This window comes from Loxodonta africana, chromosome 3 (genome assembly GCF_030014295.1).
Source record: "Loxodonta africana isolate mLoxAfr1 chromosome 3, mLoxAfr1.hap2, whole genome shotgun sequence".
Taxonomy (NCBI): Eukaryota; Metazoa; Chordata; class Mammalia; order Proboscidea; family Elephantidae; genus Loxodonta; species Loxodonta africana.
In genome coordinates this window covers 33,397,161-33,421,268 of record NC_087344.1, presented here as the reverse complement: position 1 = coordinate 33,421,268, position 24,108 = coordinate 33,397,161, and the positions used below count along the sequence as shown (strand labels likewise).

General features: G+C 52.7%; 1 protein-coding gene across 1 annotated transcript; it reads left to right on the top strand.

Annotated features, from left to right (window-relative positions):
• The first annotated feature begins 448 nt into the window (after nt 1-448).
• IQCN (IQ motif containing N) lies at nt 449-23,229 on the top strand. Its single transcript, XM_064280971.1, is given in 3 exon segments — nt 449-9,930; nt 11,590-11,710; nt 11,712-23,229. Coding segments are annotated over 3 exon segments (10,509 nt in total). The 5' UTR covers nt 449-9,917; the 3' UTR covers nt 22,087-23,229.
• Nucleotides 23,230-24,108: the final 879 nt, after the last annotated feature.

The window sequence follows — 24,108 nt, the reverse complement described above, 5'->3', positions numbered from 1 at the left end:
ATCAACACCTGAGAAATCAAACGATGCATTGCATTGGGCAAATCTGCCTCAAAAGGCCTCTTTAAAGTGTTGAAAAGCAAAGATGTCACTTTGAGGACTAAGGTGCATCTGACCTGACCCAAGCTGTGGTATTTTCCATCACCTTGATGATGAATAAGAAAGACCAAAGAAGAATTGACGCCTTTGAATTATGATGTTGATGAAGAATATTTAATATACCATTAAATTAATCATTTCTTTTATAAGGACCAGCACAAACCTGGTTCCTCTGAGGTGGAGGTTAAAGATGTCCCAAATGTCCAACTTTTCCCAACTTCTGTACCACTCCATCACCTCTAACAGTGACTCCTCCCCTCCCCTCCCCTCCCCTCCCCTCCCCTCCCCTCCCCTCCCCTCCCCTCCCCTCCCCTCCCCTCCCCTCCCCTCCCCTCCCCTCCCCTCAGTACTTTCCCTCCCATTTTTGGGTTCTGTAATTTGTTGCCGCGTCTCATAGAACTCATGAAACTTCTTTACAGTTAGTGGTTTATTAGGGAAGTAACAGGGTACAGTTTGGGTAGGGATCAGTTTGGAGGTAACAGGAACAACAACTTAGGACCCAGTTCCTTGATCAGGACAGCTTCTTCTTGACCTCTGCCACTGGGCCCTGCTGGGGGCCTTCTTGGACAAGTGTTACAACTGTTAGCTCTGTGGGTCTGCAAGCCCCACCACAGCCGTCTTGCACTGGTCTCCTGGTTCCTGCCGTCTCACGCCACCATCTCTCACTGTCTTCCATGTTACAGCAGCTCCTCTTTCTCTGGCTCCATGTCTCCCTTTAAGCCCTGCAGGAGGGCAAAACCAACCAATCCCCTCATTAGGGTTCCATACACCCTACTTGCCTGGTCCCACCCACACAAGGATGCCATGCACCTTATTTACATTATTAGCAAGCTCTCCAATCCCCTTGGTGGGCCATGGTCACCTCATTTGCATAGTTCCACTCAGTCGTCTGCTGGAAGTTAACAAAGACTGTGACTAAAAAAAAAGAAGGGCCATATTAAGTAATTCACTGCATCACAACCATGGACTGCGGAAGAATGAACAAATCTGTCTTGGAAGAAGTACAGCCAGAAAGCTCCTTAGAAGCAAGGATGGCAAGACTTTGTCTCATGTACTTTGGACATGTTATTAGGAGGGATCAATCCCTGGAGAAGGGCATCATGCTTGGTAAAGTAGACGGTCATCGAAAAAGAGGAAGACTCTCAATGAGATGGACTGACACAGTGGCTGCAACAATGGGCTCAAACATAGCTGTGATTGTGAGGATGGCACAGGACTGGGCAGTATTTTGTTCTCTTGTACATAGGGTCACTGGCTATGAGTCGGAGCTGACTCGACAACACCTAACAAACAACAACAACAGTATTCTATTGTATGGATGGACCGCATTATGTTTGTCCATTCATCTGTTGACGGACACTTAGGTTTTTTCCACCTTGGGTGGTTGTACATCTTGCTGTAACTGGCCGTTCTTGCTCTTTCTTTTCCTGCTTGTCACCCTAACTTGAAGCTCCCCCTCCTTCACTGGGGTGTACAGGACACCACACGTGGTTCATTCACTTTCTGGTAGATGGCATTTTCTGCCACAGCAAAGACCACCACACACACGCATGTGTGTCCTCTCACACTCATGGGGGGAAGTTTCCTGGAAAACACAGATGTAGCAGTGTGGGGGTGTGCAGTGCCCCTTTGCCAACTCCTGCCACGTTCTCTTCCCTGATGTTTATACCAACCTCTATACCATATACCAGAGCCCTGATGGCACAGTGGTTAAAGCAATTGGCTGCTAACCAAAAGGTTATACACACACACGGTTGCCAGTTCAAAACCACCAGTGGCTCCATGGGAGAAAGATGTGGCAGTCTGCTTCCATAAAAAGTACAGCCTTAGAAACCCTGTGGTTCAGTTCTACTCTGTTCTGTAGGATCACTGTGAGTCAGAATCAACACGACGGCAGTGGGTTTGGTTTTTGATACCATATACCAAGGAGCCTTGGATGGCTCAAATGGTTAACCGCTCAGCTGCTAACAAAAAAGTTGGTGGTCAAAACCCACCGAAAGGGTCTGTGGGAAAGAGGCCTAGTGATCTGCTTCCATGAAGATAGAGCCAAGAAAACCCTATGGGGCAGTTCTACTCTGTCACATGGGGTCGCTGTGAGTAGAAATCAACAATGTACCATATACCAGTTGCTGCTGATTTCATCGTGACTCTTTTTTCATGGTGACCCCGTATGTGTCAGAGTAGAACTGTGTTGCATCGAGTTTTCAATGGCTGCTTTTTCAGAAGTAGATTGCCAGGTCTTTCTTTCTTTTAATTGTAACTTTAGATGAAGGTTTACAGGGCAAATTAATTTCACATTAAACAATTAATACACATATTGTTTTGTGACATCGGTTGCCAACACAATGACATGTTAGCACTCTCACTTTCTCAACCTTGGTTCCTCGTTGCCAGCTTTCCTGTCCCCTCCTGCCTTCTCATCCTTGCCCCTGGGCTGGCATGCCCATTTAGTCTCGTTTTGTTTTATAAGCCTGTCTTATCTTTGGCTGAAGTCCAGGTCTTTCTTACAGGGCACCTCTGGGTGGACTCAAACTGCCAACATTTCTGTTAGTGTCTGAGTACTTAACTGGTTGCCCCAATTCCCATCCTCTGTGCCCTGTGTTCCTTCTGAATTTGGAACAAACAACAGCAATTTATTGTGATTGCATTATTGATCCTTCCAACACCCTATGAGGTGGGGTCTCAGGGTCCCCATTTCACATGTGAGGACACTAAGACTCAGAAGTATTAAGGGGATGGTTTGGATCCAAAAGCAGAGAGAATGGGGACTGGTTTTAGATACTAGACCATCGAAGCCAAGGGTGTCACATAGGCCTAGGGGACAGGGTCCTCCTTCCAGAGCAAATGACACTCTTGGGACCCCTGGGGTTGGAGATCATGATCCTTCTGGCTAACTCTGCCCTCTCTGGAAACAATCTAGCCAAAAGACTCAGCCCCAGGTGTGACCCTGAGCAGGCAATCCTGGCTCTCTGAGCCTTTTCTCTGTATGGAAAATAGGAGTAGAAGCAGGAGTGGGTGGGTCCTGGAGGGTGGGGAGACTGGGCTACCTTTTCTAAGCATCTACTGTGCAAGCAGTAGGGTCACAGCAGTGAATGGGACAGACGTGGCCCCTTCCTCCTGATCTGGAGAGGGAGATGCTCAATAAACAAGTAAAATACACAACTTCGCTGATGCTGGTCTGTGTAGCTGACAGGAAGGAAAGGGCAGGATGCTGTTTGGGAGAGTAACCCTGTGAAATGGTCAGGGGAGTTCCCTGAGGGGGTGAGGTTTGAGATCTGAAGGAGGAGAGGGAGCCAGCCATGTGGGAGTGCAGGGAAGGGACATCCAGGCAGAGGGAACAGTGCATGCAAAAAGCCGGGGCTTAGCACATTGGACATTGGAGGAACATGGAGGAGGTGGGTGTGGCTGCAGTTCAGAGAGCTAGGGTCAAGATTCGGGGAAAGGAAGGTGGGAAGCTTACAGAGGCTAGAGTATGCAGTATCATGGTCTGTGGAAGAGGTGGGATTTATTCCAAGAACGAGAGCTACAGGGGAATTGAGAGCAGGAGAAACCCCTGGGCTGCACTAAAGCAGTGCTGGGGCTGCCCTTCTAGCCAGAGGGTATTTCCTGTCCACCCTGACCACCTGTCCTGTCTTGGGCTGTGGTGGTGGCTGACGGTTACCCATTCTACCACATGGAGGGTGCCACATCGTCTGAAATGTTTTCTTGCCTGTTTCTCTCCTTAGTCAGTTGGATGCATCTGGGGTAGGTTTTAACTATTTTTTTTTATTGTGATAAATATATATGTAACAAGATATTTGCTATTTGAACATTCTTCACATGTACAATTCAGTGACATCAATAGTGCTCACCATGTTGCCCAGCCATCACTATTATCCTTTTCCAAATTTTTCCATCACCTCTAACAGAAGCTCCGTGTCTGGTTTCAGATGATTTTATGGTTTCGTGCCAATCTCACAACACACATATATCTTTGAGTCTGAAAAATTTCCCACCATTAGCTCTGTTTCTTTGGAGCCAGGTAGTTTCCATTGGAAACTACCATGAGTTACTCCTTTCTCCATAGAAAGGGATAATCGCTGAGTGAATACACATAAAGTTCTAGAGCAGAGCTCGTCATGTAGTTAGCTCTTGGGGAGGACTGGCTGTAGTTGAGGCTTTTGTTTATGAAATTTCTGTTAGATGTGTGTTGGACCCTTTCCCTCAATCCTCCAGATCTCTCACCTTCTAGTTCATTTTTTTTTTTTTTTAAATCTCTACCTCTCTGTGTCACATTCAATCAAAAACCAATGACCTGGTAGAGGCCTTCTTCATACTGTGCTCAATTTCCTTGGCTGTGTCTTTCAGTTCACTAATATTCCCTTCAGCTTTGTGGAGCCTGATGAGTAACCCCATCCACTGAGGATTTTCTTTTTTTTTTTTTTCTATTTTCAGGGACTCTCATTTTTATTTCTATGACTTCCTTTCAGTTTTTCTCTGAAACTACCTCTACACAGAGTTTTGGGGAGCTTGTTATCTTCTGTATTTCTGATTTTATTTTTTCATAATACATGCATTTAAAGCATTACATCCCACATATTTTGATATGTTGTATTTTTATTATCATTTAGTTTTTCATAGTTTCTAACACTCCTGGTGGTTTCTTCTTTGACCTGTGGATGAGTTAGATTGTGTTGTGTAATTTCCAAATATTTTGGGTTTTCCCTGTTAAGTTCTGGTTATCAACTTCTAATTTAATTCCATTATGATTGAAGAACATCCTCCTGATTTCAGGCCTCTTAAATTTATTGATTCTTGTTTTTTGGCTCAGCATATGGTCTAGTGACAGTACCATGTGCACTTCCTGCTTGAAAGAATTAGATTGCGCCATTCGGTATAGTTTTCTTTAAATATCAATTAAGTCGTGGTGATTGACAGTGGTACAATCATCCATGACTTGGCTGTTTTCTTATCTGGTTGCTCTATCAGTTGCTGAGAGAGGGATGTTAAAATCTCCAACCATCGTTGTGGATTTGTCTATTTCTCTCTTTAGTTCTGTCAATTTTTGCTTTATGTATTTTGTAGCTGTTATTAGGTGCATATGTATTTATTGTTGTGTTTTCCTGATGAAATGGCCCTTTTGTCAATATGAAATGTCTCCCTTTATTTCTGGTGATATTTTTTGTCTTGAAGTCAACTTCACCTGAAATGAATATAGCCAAGACAACCTTTGAACACTTACTCTTTGTGTGATATATTTTTCTCCATCCATTTACTTTTGTAAAATGGTGGGAGTAATACTAATAGTAGCATCACCATAACCTGTCTAACTTCAGGGGGGATAATGCAAATCAAAATCAGCCCAAAGCTGATCCGTATGAGGTGGAGGTCAGACATACCTCCACTCTCCAACTTTTTTTTTTTTTTACTAATTCTAATGCCACCTGCCCCTCCCATAACACTCTCTACTTCTTTTCTGGGTTTGATAATCTGTTGCAATGGGCACACAGGACTCACAGACCATACTTACAGTTAAGTGGTATATTAAGGAACAGGGAACAACTTGGGATCAAGCTCAACAGGCTACAACTCAGAAATCAGGATCAGGAAGCATCTAAGCAAAGTCTTCCTTCTTCAGTGCAGGACAGTTCTCTCAGCTTATCCTGGCCGTGTAGGCCTCCTCTTGGCCCTGCTCTTGCTGCTGGTTCTGCCACTGCGTCCCTTCCAGGCCTCTCATCTTCAGTGTTACAGCCTTTGACCTATTTTACAACTCTTTTTTTTTTAATTGTACTTTAGATGAAGTTTTACAGAACAAACTAGCTTCTCATTGAACAGCACACATATTGTTTTATGACATTGGTTAATAACCCCACAACATGTCAACACCCCCCTTCTCAACCTTGAGTTCCCTATTACCAGCTTTCCTATTCCCTCTTGCCTTCTAGTCCTTGCCCCTAGGCTGGTGTGCCCCTTTAGTACCATTTTGTTTTATGGGCCTGTCTAATTTTTGCATGAGGTGTGAACCTCAGGAATGACTTCATTAGTAAGCTAAAAGGGTGTCCAGGGGCCATGCTCTTGGGGTTTTTCCAGTCCCTGTCAAGCCAGTAAGTCTATTCTTTTTTTTTTGTGAGTTAGAATTTTGTTCTACATTTTTCTCCAGCTCTGTCTAGGGCCCTCTATTGTTATCCTTGTCAGAACAGTCAGTGGTGGTAGCCAGGCACCGTCTTGTTGTACTGGACTCAGTCTGGTGGAAGCCATGGTAGTTGTGGTACATTAGTTCTTTGGACTAACCTTGCCCTTGTATCTTTAATTTTCTTCGTTCTCCCTTGCTCTCAAAAAGATGAGACCAAAGGAGTATTTTAGACGGCCGCTCACAGGCTTTTTGTTGTTGTTGTTGTTGTTAGGTGCCGTCGAGTCAGTTCTGACTCATGGTGACCCTATGCACAACAGAACGAAACACTGCCCGGTCCTGAGCCATCTGTACAATCGTTGTTATGCTTGAGCTCATTGTTGCACCCACTGTGTCAATCCACCTCGTTGAGGGTCTTCCTCTTTTCCGCTGACCCTGTACAATGCCAAGCATGATGTTCTTCTCCAGGGACTGATCCCTCCTGACAACACGTCCAAAGTATGTAAGACTCAGTCTCGCTATCCTTGCTTCTAAGGAGCATTCTAGTTGTACTTCTTCCAAGACAGATTTATTCGTTCTTTTTGCAGTCCATGGTATATTCAATATTCTTCACCAACACCACAATTCAAAGGTGTCACAGGCTTTTAAGACTCTAGATATTACAGTTGTTTTTGGAGGCTCCTGGCCTCCCTTCTTTTTCTCCTTTTTCTCTCTTCCTTCTGCTTCTTTCTGAGTTAACAGTTATGTTCTTCTTCTAGAGTTTTAAATGTGTGTATGTCAGTTATCAATTTTTCCCTCTGGGCTCTGACCATAACTTTCAATATGAGCTCTGTGATGAACGAAGGAATTCCTTTGATTATTTCTCCTTTAAAATGAATGTAATGTTAAACTTTCTCAGTAGAGGAGGCGGGCAAGACATTGCAGGAGGAAGACGCTCTCCTGCAAGGAGGTGTTGGTACTGTGGGTATGAAGACACCAAGTGTTTTTGTCTAGAGTTTATAGTTGTTGTCTCCAAGAGAATTAGTTCTGTAGGAGCTTACTTAGACACATCAGCATACCTTTTTTCCTCTTAAGCATATGTAGGAACATCTCCCTAAGTTTTCTTGTATGGGTTTCACCCTATCTTTTTTCATGCATAATGTTCCATTGGTTTAACTATCTCCCCCATTGACAGGCATACACTTTCTCCAGTTTTGTGCCATAACCACTAGCAAGGCAGCAAAGGGCATCCTTGTGTAGTGTTATGGATTGAATTGTACCCCCCAAAAATGTGTGTCAGCTTGGCTAGGCCATGATTTTGTGGATATTGTGTGATGGTCCATCATTTTGTCATCTGATGTGATTATCCTATGTGTTGTAAATCTTGCAGGGAGTAGAGGCAGTTATGTTAATGAGGCAGGACTCAATCTACAAGATTAGGTTGTTTTTGAGTGAATCTCTTTTGAGGTATAAAAGAGAAAATCAAGCAAAGAGATGGAGAGACTTCCTACCACCAAGAGAGTGGAGCCAGGAGAGAAGCGCATCCTTTGGACCTGGAGTCCCTGCACTGGGAAACTCCTAGACCAGGGTAAGATTGATGACAAGGACTTTCCCTCAGACTCGACAGAGAGAGAGGGCCTTACCCTGGAGCTGGTGCCCTGAGTTCAGACTTCTAGCCTCCCAGACTGTGAGAGAATAACTTTCTCTTTGTTAAAACCATCCACTTGTGGTATTTCTGTTATACCAGCACTGAAGTGCCTGCCTCCTCTCTCTCTTTCTGTTTCCCCTTGTCTTTCTTACATCTATTCCACAGATATAAGAATGGCTCAGCATGTTTCTCTCTCTGTCTGCCTCTCTCCCTCCAATTCTCTGTCTGTCTCTATCCATCTCTCTTTCTCTCTCTATCTCTTCCCCCTCTCTCACTCTCTCTGTCTCTCTGTGTGAGTTTGTGTGTCTGTCTCTTTCTGTCTATCTTTATCTCTCTCTCTGTCTCTCCCTCCCCGCTCTGTCTCTCTCCCCTTCTCTCTCTTACTCCTGTCTCCACCTCTGTCTGCCTCTCTCATCATCATCATCTCTCTCCCCTTTTCTCTGTCTGTATGTCTGTCTGTCTCTCTCTCTCTCACATACAAATACAATAACTTGTTTCAGTTTGGTGTGCGTGTGTGTGTGCACACACAGAGTATCTATTTAAATATCGGGTCATATGTGGCATTTGGTTTCGTAGCTTTCGTTTCTCATTTACAATTATGCTATGGTCATTTCCTCATGTCATTATATATCCCTCAATATCATTTAAGAATGTGTTGACCCCTTCACGAGGGTCATGCAGAGAGCAAAGCTTCTAGGTCACAAGTGTATAAGGTGGTGGGTTTTCACAAATGGAACACACCCACATGACCAGCCCCCTGAAACTCTCCCCTGACCCCTCCCAGCCACCCGCCCCAAAGGCAGTCATGTTTCCAGCTTCTAGAGCAGAGCTGTTTCATCTGTTCCCTTTTAATTTTCTGTCAGTGTGTCGAACTGTGGTAGCTTGTATGTGGCTGTGATGCTGAAAGCTATGCCACTGGTATTTCAAATTCTGTACCGGAAGGGCCACTCATGGTGGACAGATTTCAGCAGAACTTCCAGGTAGGAAAACAGACTAGGAAGATAGGCCTGGCAATCTACTTCCGAAAAGCAGCCGATGAAAAGCTTATGAATCACAGTAGAACATTGTCTGACTTACTTGCTTTGGACATGTCATCAGGAGGGATCAATCACTAGAGGAGGACATCATGTTTGGTGAAGTAGAGAACCAGTGAGGGTGAAGGAGACCCTTGGAGAAACGGATTGGCACAATAACCCCAATGATGGACTCGAACATGCCAGTGACCATGAGGATGGTACAGGAATGCGCAATGTTTCATTCTGTTGTACACGTGGTTGCCATGAGTTGAAGTCGACTCAACAGCAGCTAACAAAAACAACAAATGGGATCATCACTATGTCCTCTTTTGTGTCTAGCTTCCTTCACTCAGTGTTTGTGAGATTTATTCATGGTGCCCCTTCTCACTGATGTGTTGTATGGGATACAGTTGTACGACTTTTGGTGGACCCATGACTGGAATCCTTTTGAGAATATTCATAGGAGTAGAATTGCTGGGTCACCTTCAAGATACTACCAAACACTTTTCCAAAGTGGTGCACCATTTTACACTCCCACCAGCCATGTTTGAGCGTTCCAGTTGCTCCACATCCTCACCAACACTTGTGATGTCTTTTTAATTTTAGCCATTTTTGTGCATCTGGACATCATTTTTAATAGTTGGATGACATGCTCCAGTATGGATGTTCTATTGATTAATTGAAGCCACCACTACTGATAAGCATTTGGGTTGTTTTCAGTTTTTACTCTTCTAAACAATACAATGATGAACATTCTTGAACACATTTTTTTGTAATAGCCTTGTTGGTTATTTCAAATGGTTTTCTCTTTAGCTACATGATAGCAATAGAGTAACCTTCCTTGTACATTCATCTTTGTGTATATATTTTTGAGAATTTCATGAGTTTTGTTTTGGTTTTGGGTTTTTTTTTTAAGCTTTTAATGTTTCTTTTTGTGTTGGTCTTGGACACAGAGCTAGCCCAGGGCAGTGTTGCTATACATCATTTGGGATGAAAAACTAAAGACTGCTTCCTCTTTCAGGTTGGCTTCCGAAATTGTACCTTCTCCTCCTGGTTCTTCTCCAACTCTATGACCTTCCAAGGTAGGAAGACAAGGGGTCTGGCGGTCCAGCCTGGGGAGGAAGGCTTCGGTCAAACACAAGTGCGTCATGTTCCAGGTTATACAACAGAGCTGCTTAATAGTGTCCAACTTTGTCTGTACCTACATTACTTCTGAGAGCCACAATAATTTCTTCATCCTTCCTTCTACCTATCTTCCCATCTGTAATTGATACATTCATCATCTACCATGTGACCACCAGACTTCCATTCATTTATCTCTTTGCCCATTCCTTAAGCTCTCTTTATTCACACATCTGTTTATTCATTCAACCTTTATCCTTCCATCCATCTACTCATTCATTCACAAAATTCCTTGCATTTATTCACTCACCCCATCTACCCACACATTCATACATCTATCCATCCACCAAATCACCTGTCCGTCTAACCATCCATTCATCCATCCACCCAATCATCTATCCATCTAACTATCCATCCATCCACCCACCCACCCAATCATCCATCCATCCACCTAATTATCTGCCCATTAATCCACCCACCCACCCATTCATCTACCCATCTACTCATCCATTCACCTATTCACCCTCTCATCCACCCACTCATCTATCCATCATTCAATCATCTGTCCATCTGACCTTCCATACATTCATCTATTCGTTCATTCACCTACTCACCTACCTACTCCTCCTCCATCCATTCACCTACTCACCCACCTGCCCACCAATCTATTCACTCAATTATCCATCCAACCACCCAACTATCTATTCACCCATCCATCCATCAATCCATCCATCCACCCACTCACCCATCCCTCCATTGATCCATTTTTCCAATTCCCTGTTCATTTATCAATTCATTCATCAACCTTGTTTATCCATCCATTCTTCCACCCAACCCTCCATCCCATCCACCATTCATTCATCCACTTACTTATCAATTCAGTATCTAGTTATGGATCCATCTACCTACCCAACTTTCAATCCATTGAGTCACTCACTCGTTTACCAGTTAAGCTAGCCACCCACCCACCCACCCATTCACAGCCTGGAGCCAGGTCCTATGACTGAGATGGAGACACAGAAGTCACTAAGACCTGGTTCCTGCCCTCTAGGAATAGAGTCCAAAAAAACAAAACAAACCGATTGCTGTCAAGTTGATTCCGACTCATAGTGACCCTATAGGCCAGAGTAGAACTGTCCCATAGGGTTTCCAAGGGGCAGCTAGTGGATTCAAACTGCCGATCTTTTGATTAGCAGCCCAACGCTTAACTACTGCAACACCAGCACTCCACATAGTCAATGGGTGGAGGCATATGACAATCCCACAATCCCCCCCCCCCACACACAAACCCAGGAAAATTCCAAAACTACATGATCAGTGTAGTATTCAGGGTATATTGTATGTTCAAGATTCAGAAGCAGTTTGAAAGGCAGGTAGGTAGGTGATGGAGCATTCAGATGAAAGCACACCCTGTGTGCCAGCACTAAAGTGGCCCAGGATGATTAGGGAGACACAGGTATTCACAGATGGCCAGGACAGAGATGACGTGAGAAGGGAGAAGGAAGATGCAAAGCCCCAGGGGCAAGATGATCTAGGTGCTGGATGGAACGCCTGCCCAGCGGAAGCCCTTGTACCTGTGCAGTACCCACGCCCTGACCACGTCCCTGCCACCCCTACAGGCAGAGTCAACCCTCCCAGGAACCAAGACAATGCAGCAAGCAACACCGCTACAGCTCCCAGACCAGATACCACCCAGCAGGCAGAGCTGCCCCCAGCCCCGGCCCGACCTCTCTCCCTCATGTGAGGCAGAGGCACAACCCTCCAAGCCCCAGCATGAGGCCACCTTGTCCCAGCAAGCCCTTGAGCAACAGGTGGCTGAGGAGAAGTTGGAGCCACGCCGTGTGCCCCGCCTCCGGACTGTGGTGGAGAGCCAAGCCTTCAAGAACGTCCTAGTGGACGAGATGGACATGATGATGTCTCGTGCGGCCACCCTCATCCAAGCCAGCTGGAGGGGTCACAGGCTCCGGCAGAAGCTAGTCTCCCAGATGATGGCGGCCAAGGCTATCCAGGAGGCCTGGCGGCGCTTCAACGCCAAGCGCATCCTCCGCTCGAGCAAGGGGCCAGAGAAGAAGGTGGAGGAAGACAAGGATATCCCTTACCATCCCCCCCAGCAGGTGCGGTTCCAGCAGCTGCTTCCAGAAGGGCAAAAGCCCCTCCCACAGGGCCTGCCTCAGCCCGTCATGGCCAGCAAGGAGACCCAGTTCCCTTCCGTGGATAGTCTGGTCACCTGCACCCCCCAGCAGGCCACACAGAAGCTTCCTGAAGCCCTGGGCTCCTTGAAGCCCAGCATAGCCACTTCATATGTGCTCGGAGCCCCCAGTGTTGCCTTCTTGCCACACCAGACTATAGCCCTCAGGTTCCCATGTCCAATGCATGTAGACACCAAGTACCAGCAACCCTGCCTGTTGACGAAGACCATCAGGAGTTCATGCCTGGTCCATATAGAGGGGGAAACAGTGAAGGGCAGGCATGTGGCCACCAGACCCAGCAAGGCTGGGACCTCAGAGCTGGTACTGTCTGGGAGGTGTGCCCAGGTGGGAAGTGGACCCCTCAAGACTCAGACCCAGGTCCATGCGGAAGCAGAGGCCCCCAAGCCATCACCCCAGGTGTGCTCAGTGCCTGCGATGGCCAAGACCTTACCCCAAACGCATACAGCTGTCTCAACAGCCAAGATTCCATCTCAGACATGCCCAGCAGCTGCCGTGGCCAAAATCCCACCCCAGACACGCACAGTGCTCATGACGACCAAGATACCACCCCAGGCATGGCTGATGTCCCCAGTGACCCAGACCTCATCCCAGACACGCCCAGCGGCCACTGTGGCCTATGTCTCACCCCAGACACACCCAGCGGCCACTACCACCAAGACCCCACCCCAGACATACCTGACAGGCACAACGACCAAGACCCCACCCCAGACACGCTCTATGGCTGCCATGGCCAAGATCCCATCTCAGACATGCCCAGTGGCCAAGACCCCACCTCAGGCACGCCTGGCTGCCATGATCACCAGAACTCCAGCCCAGATACGCTCTGTAGCCACCCTCCTCAAGACCTTCTGCCTGCCCCCAGCAGCCACTGGGAATCTAAAGGTGCCGCCTCAAGCCGGCATAGCCAGCGGGATCCCCAAGTCCTTATCCCAGACTCATCTGAACACGGCCAAGGTTAAGGCCACCTTCACTGAGAAGCAGGTAGACACGACATTTGAGGTCTCATCCCACTCGTATATGGCTGTGGGAAAATCCAGGTGCCCTCCCCAGGAAGTGGGGGCACCCAAGGCCCCAGCCAGGCCTCATTGGGAAGCTGAGAAAATCAAGGTATGCCCCCAGAGACAGATGAAAATGGAAGTGGTATCCAAGACCAGCATGGACATGGGAGTTGAGGACAGAAGCAAGACCCGAGAACAAGCCCAGGGGAAAAAGGAGGCACTTAGAGTCCAGCCCCAGGCGTGCGTGCCCGTTGAAGTGGTTACGACCCCATGCCAGGCCCAGCCAGCCACCACGCTGACCAAGACCCAGTGCCAGGCACATTTGCCCACCGGACTGGCCAAGACCCTGTCCAAGACTCTGTCCAAGACACTTTACCAGGCCCAGCTGATGGTTGGGCTGAGCAAGGGGCAGTGCCAAGCACAGACACCTGCCAGACTATCCAAGGCCCAGTCCCAGACCCAGCAGGTGGACAAGATGACGAAGGCCCAGTTCCAGGCCCACATCCCTGCTGGGCTGCCCAAGACCCAATCCCAAGCCCAGCAGGTGGCCAAGCTAACCAGCACCCAGTACCAGGCCCAGATGCCCTCCGGGCTGACCAAAGGCCAGTCCCAGGCCCAGCAAGTGGCCAGGTTGACTGACGCCAAGGTCCAACAGCAGACACCCACCAGACTCACAAAGGCCCAATCCCAGACCCAGGTGCTGACCAGGGTGACCAAGGCCCAGGTCCAGGCCCAGATACCCGCTGGGCTGACCAAGACTGAGTCCCAGGCCCAGCAGGTGGCTCAGCTGACCAGGACCCAGATCCACACCCAGACCCCCACCGGGATGACCAAGGTCCAGTCCCAGACCCGACTGGTCTCTGGGCTGAACAAGACTCAGTTCCAGGCCCCAGTGCCCCCTGCACTGACCAAGGGCCTGTCCAAGACCCAGCTGGTCACTGAGTTGGCCAAAGTCCAGTTCCAGGCCCAGACACCTGCCCGGCTAACCAAGACTGAATCACAGGCCCAGCAGGTCACCAGGCTGAACAAGACCCTGTCCCAGGCCTGGTTGGCCACAGAAACAGCCAAGCCTCTCTGCCCTGCCCACCAGGCCGCTGACCTCAGCAAAACCGAGTCCCAGCCCCAGCTGGCCACTGCCCAGTCCTGCCAACATCTCTGCACCCTGGGCCTCCTGCCTCATGCCAAGCCGGATGACAGACTGACCCAGCTTCCAGCCCCCAGCCTAGCACTGGGCAAGGCCACTCAGGTCCCTCGCCTGCCAGGCCCGGACACGCAGGGCATGCTGGTGCCACTGCTGGCTGGACACCCCTCCTGCAACATCGAGTCCTGGGGGGACGGCAGGGCAGCCCGGGCCCCATCTCCCACACACAGCCACCCTGTGCTCTGTCCGGAGGAGGCGACAACCTCCCAGCTGGCATCCCTGTGCGCTGAGCTGGCTACTGTGCTGGGCTCCCAAGAGGACCTCCGCTTGCTGCTGTGCAAGGCCCTTTCACAGGGCGAGGTGCGGGCGGCCCTGACCCAGGTCCTCTCCAAGGAGGTTCTGGGTGCCACAGTAGCCAAGGCCCTGCCGCAGGGCATGCTGGGTACGGCACTGGCCAAGGCCCTATCCTGGAGCGAGCTGGGTGTGGCCATGTCGAGGGCGTTGTCACGGGCCGAGCTGCGGGCAGAACTGGCCAGGGCCGTGCAGGGCAGGCTAGCTGACGTGCTCAGCAAGGCGCTAACGGAGGACGAGCGGGCGGCGCTGAGCCAGGCCTTGTGCCAGGGGGAGCTGGGCGCTGTGCTGAACACATCTCTGTCGCAGGCAACACTGCAGACTTCGGCCATGCTCCCCAGTGCAGCTGCGAAACCGGCTGGCAGCAGCCTGACAGTGGGGCCCGGTGCGGTGGAAGTAGACTGCAGGGGGACCCCTTCAGCTGTGTGGAGGCCCACACTGAGGCCCATGAGAGTGCATCCCAGCAAGGTCAGGGTTCCCTACCATGGGGCCTGGGAGGAGATGGGGGACGGGGCTACATTTGGGGGATCACCTTGCTTGTTGGGGGTCTCTGTGGATGGTTCCTTGACCAGTAGGGAGATCACCACCATCCACCAATGTTCACTCATCTTAGGCCTGAACCCCCAGGCATCTTGGGAGGCAGGGGCTGGCAGTGACCTCTCCAGGCTATGCTTGAGCCAGGTGGTCAATGGGGACAAGGCATCGGCTGTCAGCAGCACAGGTCCTGATTTGCCCCAGCCACCCCGCCTGCGGCCACCCCCCAGTCTATGGCCATCGCTTATTGCCAATGGTGTTGGCCCCAGCGCTAACCAGCCGTTGGTGACCGGTGGCACAGCCCCCAGCTCCCACAAGCCACACGTGGTCAGCAGGGTGGCCCCTCATTCGTGTCTATCGCCGGGAGCAGCCAGGGGGGTCTCAGGCAGGCTGCCAAGCTCAGTGGGCAGTGGGAGGGCCAAACGGTTCTACCAGTCATCTGCCACCTGTGGGAGGTCTGTCTGCTGGTGCCAGTTGTTGGAGGTCAACAGGCGGCCCCCTGGGGTGTACCGGTCTTCTGCAGCCAGAGGGGTGGCCCCCAGGTCACAGCCCCCAAATCACAAGCAGGCGTCCATGGGCCCCAGGGACTTACTCAGCAAGGAGACCTCAAGCCCACCACCAGCCACTCGGGCAAGCAAAGTGGCTCACACTGGCTCCCAGGCAGCCCGTGGCCTCCTGCCAGGTTCTGTGGCTCAGGTCAACTCCAACCTGTTCCAAGCCCCCGTGGGCCTTTCGCAGACACCCAGCCATGTCCAGGAGAGTACTCGATCATGGGTGTCCATGTCTGCTGTGTCCCAACCCCAGGAGCTGGCAACTGGCCATCAAATGCCCATGTTCAACAGGCCGGTGGCCCCCTCAGCAGATACTGTGCTGGCCAGAAGCTTCTCCCAGGGCTCCGAGGTCCCTGGTATGGTCTTCAGCAATTCCCAGAGCTCTTGGCAGAGCAGCAGTTCAGCTAGCCTGTCTACCATGTCCATGGCCAGCTTGAATGCCATTGACCTGGTGGAGGAGTCCTGGGAGGGCAGCCCAGGCAGCAATCTGCAGATGGGCCCCCTCCTCCCTGGGGAGGTGGCAGGGAGCCCCCAGGGGCCTGGGGAGATGGAAGAGGCCAGTAGGACCCATCCTGGGCACATGCCCCCCAGCCCATGCCAGCCCGCCACAGCCACAGATCTGGTCCCCATTCTACACCACGGACCAGTGACTAGTCGTATGTCCTTCAGTGTCCACTGGGGCTCGGAGAGTGACACAGATGTGTCCTCAGTCCCAAGTTCCACCGATACAATCAAGAGCTTGTCCCAGGTGTCTGTGAGGACAGGGCTGGTGAGGAGCCTGTCTTTGGGGTCAGTGACCCACACCCTACATCAGCAGCCCAGCCAAGCCCAGACATCTGTGGTTAGTAGGCTGGCTCCCAGCCTCTCCCACCCATCTTTGGCCATTGGGATGGTCCCAAACCTAGCCCAGTCATCGGCAACCAATAGGGTGGCCCCCAGCCTTCCCAACCCATCTGTGGCCAGTGGGGTGGCCCCAAACTTAGTCCATTCATCTGTGGCCACCAAGGTGGCTCCTAGCCTAGCCCAGTCATCTGTGGCCAGTACAGTGGCCCCAAGCCTAGCCCAACTATCTGCAGTCGATAGGGTGACCCCAAGTCTCTCCCACCCATCTGTGGCCAGTGGTGTGGCCCCAAACCTAGCCCAGTCATCTGCAACCAATAGGGTGGCCCCCAGCCTCTCCCATCCATCTGCAGCCAGTGGGGTGGCTCCAAACCTAGCCCAACTATCTACAGCCAATAGAGTGGCCCCCAGCCTTGCCCAAACATCTGCAGCCAATAGGGTGGCCCCCAGCCTCTCCCACCCATCTGCGGCCAGTGGGGTGGCCCCAAGCCTAGTCCAACCACCTGTGTCCAGTAGAGTAGCCCCCGGCCTCTCCCACCCATCTGTGGCCAGTGGGATGACCCCAAACCTAGCCCAAACATCTACAGCCAATAGAGTGGCCATTGGCCTCTCCCACCCATCTGTGGCCAGTGGGGTGGCCCCCAGCCTAGCTCAACTATCTGCAGCCAATAGGGTGGCCCCCAGCCTCTCCCACCCATCTAAGGCCAGTGGGGTGGTCTCAAGCCTAGCCCAACCATCTGCAGCTGATAGGGTGCCCCCCAGCCTCTCCCACCCATCTGCGGCCAGTGGAGTGGCCCCAAGCCTAGTCCAACCACCTGTGTCCAGTAGAGTAGCCCCCGGCCTCTCCCACCCATCTGTGGCCAGTGGGATGACCCCAAACCTAGCCCAAACATCTACAGCCAATAGGGTGGCCCCCAGCCTCTCCCACCCATCTGTGGCCAGTGGGGTGGCCCCCGGCCTAGCGCAACCATCTGCAGCCAGCAGGGTAGTCCCCAACCTTTCCCAACCATCTGTAGCCAGTAGGGTGCCCACAAACCTAGCCCAGTTATCTGCAGCCAATAGGGTAGCCCCCAGTCTAGCATCAGAGGCCAGAAGGGTAGCTCCAAGTCTATCCCAGCCATCTGTGGCCAGTAGAGTGGCCCCCAACTTTTTCCAACCCTCTGCAGCCAGTAGGGTGCCCCCAAACCTAGCCCAGTCATCTGCAGCCAACATGGTGGCTCCCAGCCTAGTATCTGTGGCCAGAAGGGTGGCCCCAAGTCTATCCCAGCCATCTGTGCCCAGTGACATGAGTCATGGCCTTGATCAGCCAAATTTGGCCTCTAGGATAGATTCCAAAGGACATTCCTCCAGGGTGAATGCAGTGGCCCCAAGTTTGCGTCAACCATCCATAGTTTTGGGGGTCACACCAGGTAAACCATACCCCTCTGCAGCCATTGTGGGCTGGGATCAGAGTCAGCCTTCTCCAGATACTTGGGTGGACCCATGTCAAGATCCTCCGATGGATAGCAGGGTGGCCTCCAGCCTCCAGTGTCCCGAGTTCAGAGAGGGACACCAGAGTGTGAGCCAACCTTCCCCCGTTTCTGTTTCTACACCAAACATTTACCAGACCTCTGTGGCCAGTGGTGTGTCCAGGGGTCTAGGCCAGGGGATCAGTGTATCTCAAGAGAATCTATACAGAGGAATGCCCCCAAGTATGGCTCAGGGGACTCTGGCTGCCGACACGGCCCCAAGTATGTCTCGGGGAAATGTGGCTCCTGGCATGGCCTCAAGTATGTCTCGGAGGACTGTGGCTGCTAGCATGACCCCAAATATGTCTCGGAGAAGTGTGGCTATTGGTATGGGCCAAAGTCAGTCTTTCGCTAGTGTCATGGCTCCCGTTGCATCTTGGGTTTCTGCGGTAGGTGCACCTTTGATTCATGAACAAGCCTCAGTGGCCCCCGGTTTCTCCCGGCCTTCATTGCCCAACAGACTGGCAGAGAATCTGTCCAAGGGTTCCTTGTCCAGTGTGTGCCCCAGTAACTCTCAGCTCAGCGTCGATCTTCCAGTAGCTTTAGATTGCCAGCACCCTTCTGTGGCCATAGTTGTCGCACCCAGTTACCAACAAACAAATGTTCTCACGCAGGAGTCTATAATGGGCATGCCAAGTGGTCTAGCGCCAGATTCTGTAGCCAGTAGGATGACCACAGCTGTGGCGCCAGGCACTGTGGCCACTGGTATGGCACCTAGCCTTGCCCCAGGATCTGTGATCAGGGGCATAGGCCAAAGTCTTCCCCCAGAGTCTGTAATCAGTGTGGCCCAGACCCTTCCCCCAGGTTCTGTGGCCAATGGCGTGGCCCAGACTTTTCCACCAGGGCTTGTGATCAATGGCATGGCCCAGACCCTTCCACCAGGTACTATGGCCAGTGGCATGGCCCAGACCATTTCCCCAGGTTATATGGCCAGTGCCATGGCCCAGACTTTTCCACCAGGTTATGAGACCAGTAGCATGGCCCAGACCCTTCCACCAGGTACTATGGCCAGTGGCATGGCCCAGACCCTTTCCCCAGGTTATATGGCCAGTGCCATGGCCCAGACTTTTTCACTGGGTTATGGGACCAGTAGCATGACCCAGACCCTTTCCCCAGGTTCTGTAGCCAGTACCTTAGCCAGGACTCTGCCTTCAGATTCTGTGGCCAGTGGCATGGCCCAGACCTTTCCATCAGGTTCTATGGCCCGTGGTGTGGCCCAGACCCTTCCCCCAGGATCTGTGGCTGCTACCTTCACCAGGGCTCCACCTCCAGGTTCTGTGGTCAGTGGTGTGACCCCCAGCTTGATTGCTGCATCTGTCAGTGGTGGGAAGAGGCAGAGTTTGCCTCTAGGACCTATGGCGAGCGTGGCTGCTCCAAGCCTGCCCCCAGGTTCAGTAGTAAGTGGGATGGCCCTGAGTGTACCTCCTGGTTCTATGGCAACTGTAGGGGCCTCTGGCATGGCTCCAGTATCTATGGATAGGGGGCTGAATCAGAGCCTGGTACCAGAACCCACAGCTAGCGTGGTGACCCCAGTCCCAGTTGGATCGCTGCTGATTGGGATCACACCCCGTCCTTACCATGGCTCCCTGGCTGGGGAGGGGTCCCTGACCCCCTTCCAAGCATCCCATGCTGCTGGCATGACTCAAGTTCACCCCCAGGCCTCAGAAACAAGTAGAGCCAGGAACCCACGCCGAGTGCCCACGGTTCTGTCCAGAGCCTCCCAGATGGGCCAGGCTGTTGGGATGATGCCATTTGAGGCCACAGAGAGCCAGGCCATGTTGAATCCAGGAGAGCTTGATGAGGTCTCGTCCCAGGTGTCAGAATCTAGTGAGGAGTCCAATGACTTCAATAGCAAGTCTGCGGTCCTTGAGGCAACCCCGTGGATGTACCAGGAGCCTATGGGGCCCGACGTGGATGATGATCACAAGCCCCCGTTAGAGGACAGGACTGCGATTGAGCCCCAGATGCCACTCTTGGGGGAGGTGGCAACTAGCCATGCCAAGCCTGTGGCCAGTGGTGTGGCCCAGATCATTCCACCAAGCTCTATAGCCAGTACCTTAACCAGGACTCTGCCTCCAGATTCTGTGGCCAGTGGTGTGGCCCAGACCTATCCACCAGGTTCCATGGCCAGCAGTGTGACTCATACCTTTCCCTCAAATTACGTAGCCAGCACCTTGGCCAGGATTCCACCTCCAGGTTCTGCAGCCAGCGGCTTGGCCCCCAGCCCCTCACAAGCCCCCAGTTTAGCCAAGCATTCCATGGCTGGCAGCACCACCCGAAATCTGCAGCCGAGGTCAGCAGCCAGCAGTAGGACCCCCAGCAGGGTGCTCAGTCCACAGATGAGGCCTATGGTTAGCAGGGTCATGAGCCAGTCCCATGGGATTTCTGGAGTCCCTTCAGACATTCCTATGGTTCCCAAAAGCCACTCCCAGGCGACAGCTTTCACCACCACCTCCAGATCACCCCAGCTGCCCCGTGGCAGTTCCGTGGTTCCCAGCCTGCCCCCAGAGCCCACGGCTCAGATGGGGTCCCCAAGTCTTTCTAAGAGGCCCGGGGTTTCCAGCCTGGCCTCCCACATGCCGCAACAACCATCCCTACCTAGCAGGGTGGTGTCCAATCGATTCCAGTTGGACACCAACCCTGACACACCCTCATCACCCGTGCCTGGGGACATGGCCCAGAATAGCCGTCGTGAATCCCTCGGCCCCAGGAAATCCTTCAGGTCCGTACATGGCAGCATTGTTTCTGAGATGCTAGATGGCTCTCTAGCCAGGCTGGTGCCTCTCCACCAGCTGCAGCAGCAGCGCCCCCAGCCCATGCAGGGTGGTACTAGGCACTCCGTGAGCACTCCACAACCGGGAATCATCCGTACCAGTGACAGGGCACATGGCACCGCTATCCCGCGGATCCCCCAGGGCGTCCGCAGAGTGTCTCTGGGTTACGAGTCTTCTCCCAGCGGCTCCCGGCGGCCCCTCTTTGACCAGAACTTGCAGGATTCCCACTCCTCAGTGGCCACCAAGAGCAGCCACCACCTCTCCCTGACTCCCACTGTACTCCAGGGTCTCACGGACACCGGTGTGGCAGGTGGCCAGCCGTGGAACGCTGCTGTCCCCAGCGTTGTGACTGGTCCCAAGGACAGTACTACAGGCCCCGGGAGTATGTGGCAGCCGGCCAGGGGCATGGGGTCGTGGGATGCCACGGCGACGGACTCCAGGAGGTCGGGGGAGCTGTTGTTGTCAGTGCACACGGTGGAGGAACTGATCATCCATGCTGTGGTTATCATCCAGGCGCATGTCCGTGGCTACCTGGTGCGCCATATGATTAAAGTGTGGCACCGCAGTGCCACCATCATCCAGGCACTGTGGCGTGGCCACGTGGTGCGGAAGCAACTCTACCGACTGCACGCTGCCGCCCAGACCATCCAGGCACAGTGGCGTGGCTACCACACTCGCAGGGACCGCTGCCAGCAGATGCTGCAGCCAGCCACATGGGGAATGTTGGGAGACTGGAGCAGGACATCATCAGGGCACCGGTGCTTCCAGTCCTGCCAGCCACGCTCCTGTGCCCTCTGCCAGACACTGTGCCCTGGGCTGGGGGGCCCGCCCAGTGTGGTCCTGCTTGTGGGCTCCAGCCCCCGCACCTGCCACATGTGCGGCCAGACCATGCCGACCCGTGTGGTACAGGGCACAGGCCAGGGTGCTGGAGGCCAGGAGGGTGTGCCCTCACAGAGGGGCCATGGCGCCCAGCTGGCCCCCTGCAGCCCCCAGCTCCCACACCACCACCACAAAGCAGCCACAGCCATCCAGTCTGCCTGGCGGGGCTTCTTGACCCGCCGCCACCTGAGAAAGCAGCAGGTGGCAGCCAAGAGGGTCCAAGCAAGCTGGCGTGGCCACTTCACCCGGACCTGCCTCACGGCTGATGCACTCCTAGGGCCGAGGATGGCATGGGACAGCCCTCGGCACGCACAGTGGCCCGGTGTCTAAGAGTCCAGCTGCCCAGGGCGGGGAGACACTGGGAGGGGCCGTGTGGCTCTGTGGGTCTATGAATAAAGTCCTTCACAGCCTGAGTCCGGAGTTGCTTGGTTCCATGGCTGGTGCTGCATTAATGGGGGCAGCTGGGGAATGGCGGTTAGGGGGAACCTGGAGCATCCTGGGGGAGGAGACCTCAGACTCCCAAACATTACATTTGCACCCGGGGTCTGTGGCCAGAATGGGGACCCCAAGTCTGTCTAGAGGTTAGGAGCTGCTAGCATGGCCTCTCACATGCCACTGTATCTGTCCCCAGCTAACAGTGTGGTGTCCAGTCTGTTCCAGATGGAAGCTATCCCTGGCACACCCCAGATGCCTGTGGCTGAGAATATGACCTAAAGCAGTCCCTTGGCCCTAGAAAACCCACACATGGGAGCCTCATTATAGAGATGCTAAAAAGTTCCAAACGACACATCTGAGAAGGCCCCCATCTTGGGGAGACACAGCTGGACTCAGACACCCCAAAGGCAGGTTAGGGACAGGCAGATGGAGTCCCAGAGGGGTCTGTGGAGAGGCTGCTTCAAGGGGGTCAGAGGCACTAGGCTCAAGCCAGTCAAGGGGGAGTCCGTGTGCAGAGATCCAGAGTGGGGGCAGAGAAGAGACAACATGCTTCCGGGCAGCTAATGGAGGGGGCAGGCAGGGGCTTATCTACAGAAAATAGCGCCTAGGGTAAAAAAAAGTTAGTGTTAAATGGCTGAACGATCTTTCACAGCTGGAGATGGAAACTGGGTTGGCCAACAGAAACTGGTCATTGGCGCCCTGCCTCAAGCTGCGCCCAGGGCACGCGCACTGCCTGCTAAACCTTAGTTATGTCACCGGCAGGGCAGCAGGAGAATGGGGGCAGGGAGACCGGAAGGGACAGGGGTATCCTAAGCGGATGGACAGAGTATGAAGGCTTCGGAGTCCTTGTCCAGGCTGGCTGTGCAGAAGAGGTGGGGTGTCGAGGTGGAGCGACAGGAATAACACCGCTGGGGAACAGCAGCGCCCCCGACCGTCACTCTGGCGTCCCGAGGCCCCGCCTCCGCCTCGCCCCTACCCAGCAGGCGTAAAGCTCACACACCTGAGCTCACACCTGTGCAGCGGCGGCAGGCCCTCCGCGCGCCGCCAGAATGGCGGACCCTCATCCGCCACCGCCGCAGCTGCTGCTGCTTCTGGTGCTGACAGTGCTGCTGAAATGTGCTGGGGGTTTCGGTACCACCCCTGCAGGTAAGAACAGGTGAGAGGGAGGCCGGGATTCCAGAAAACTGGGATGGAGGCACACGTCTTGGCCACACATCTGGTGTCTGGACCCCTCCGTCTGGCCCGTTTACCAGCCGCCTCCCCCAGTAGGGCTTCCCCTTTCTCCAGAAGCAAGTGGGGGAGGAGTCATGGGAACAGCTGGAGCCCCCTCAACTCTGGGGCTCCCAGCTCCACCAGCCCAGCGCTAGTGCCCCAGCTAGTGGCTACTGACTGGCTTATACCCAGTGTCAGGCTCTCTTTCAAACTTAAGTTTGTCTTAGACCACCCCCAGAGGGAAGGGGGTGGGGATGCCAGGACCATGGGAGGGGACAGGAGCTCCCTAGGCAGTTATCAAGTGCCTGTGGCTCCCCCTTTGCCCATGGGAAGTCCTTCTTGGTGTCTGACTTTTCCCCCTTCTGCTACCCTGTGAGACCTTTCCTAGGGTGGAGAACGGTCAAGTCTATTTCATCCTCCCAGACCTTCCCACGTACACAAGTCATACCACGCTCTGAGATTGTGTCTCCGTTGGCCCCAAATCGGTAATATCAGAGCAGAGGTCACTGTGGATGAGAGGCTTATTGCGGGCAGGGGCTTCATTCAGAAGACACCAAGTTCATCCCCATTTCCCAGCTTAGGAAACTCAGGTTTGGGCCAGCTGAGGACCCCAAACTGTGCCAGGCCCTAATTAGAACTGATTAACTTGGTTCATGCCAGCTTCCTGGTCTAGGAGTCTCCAAAAAAGCAAACACCTGGCACAGT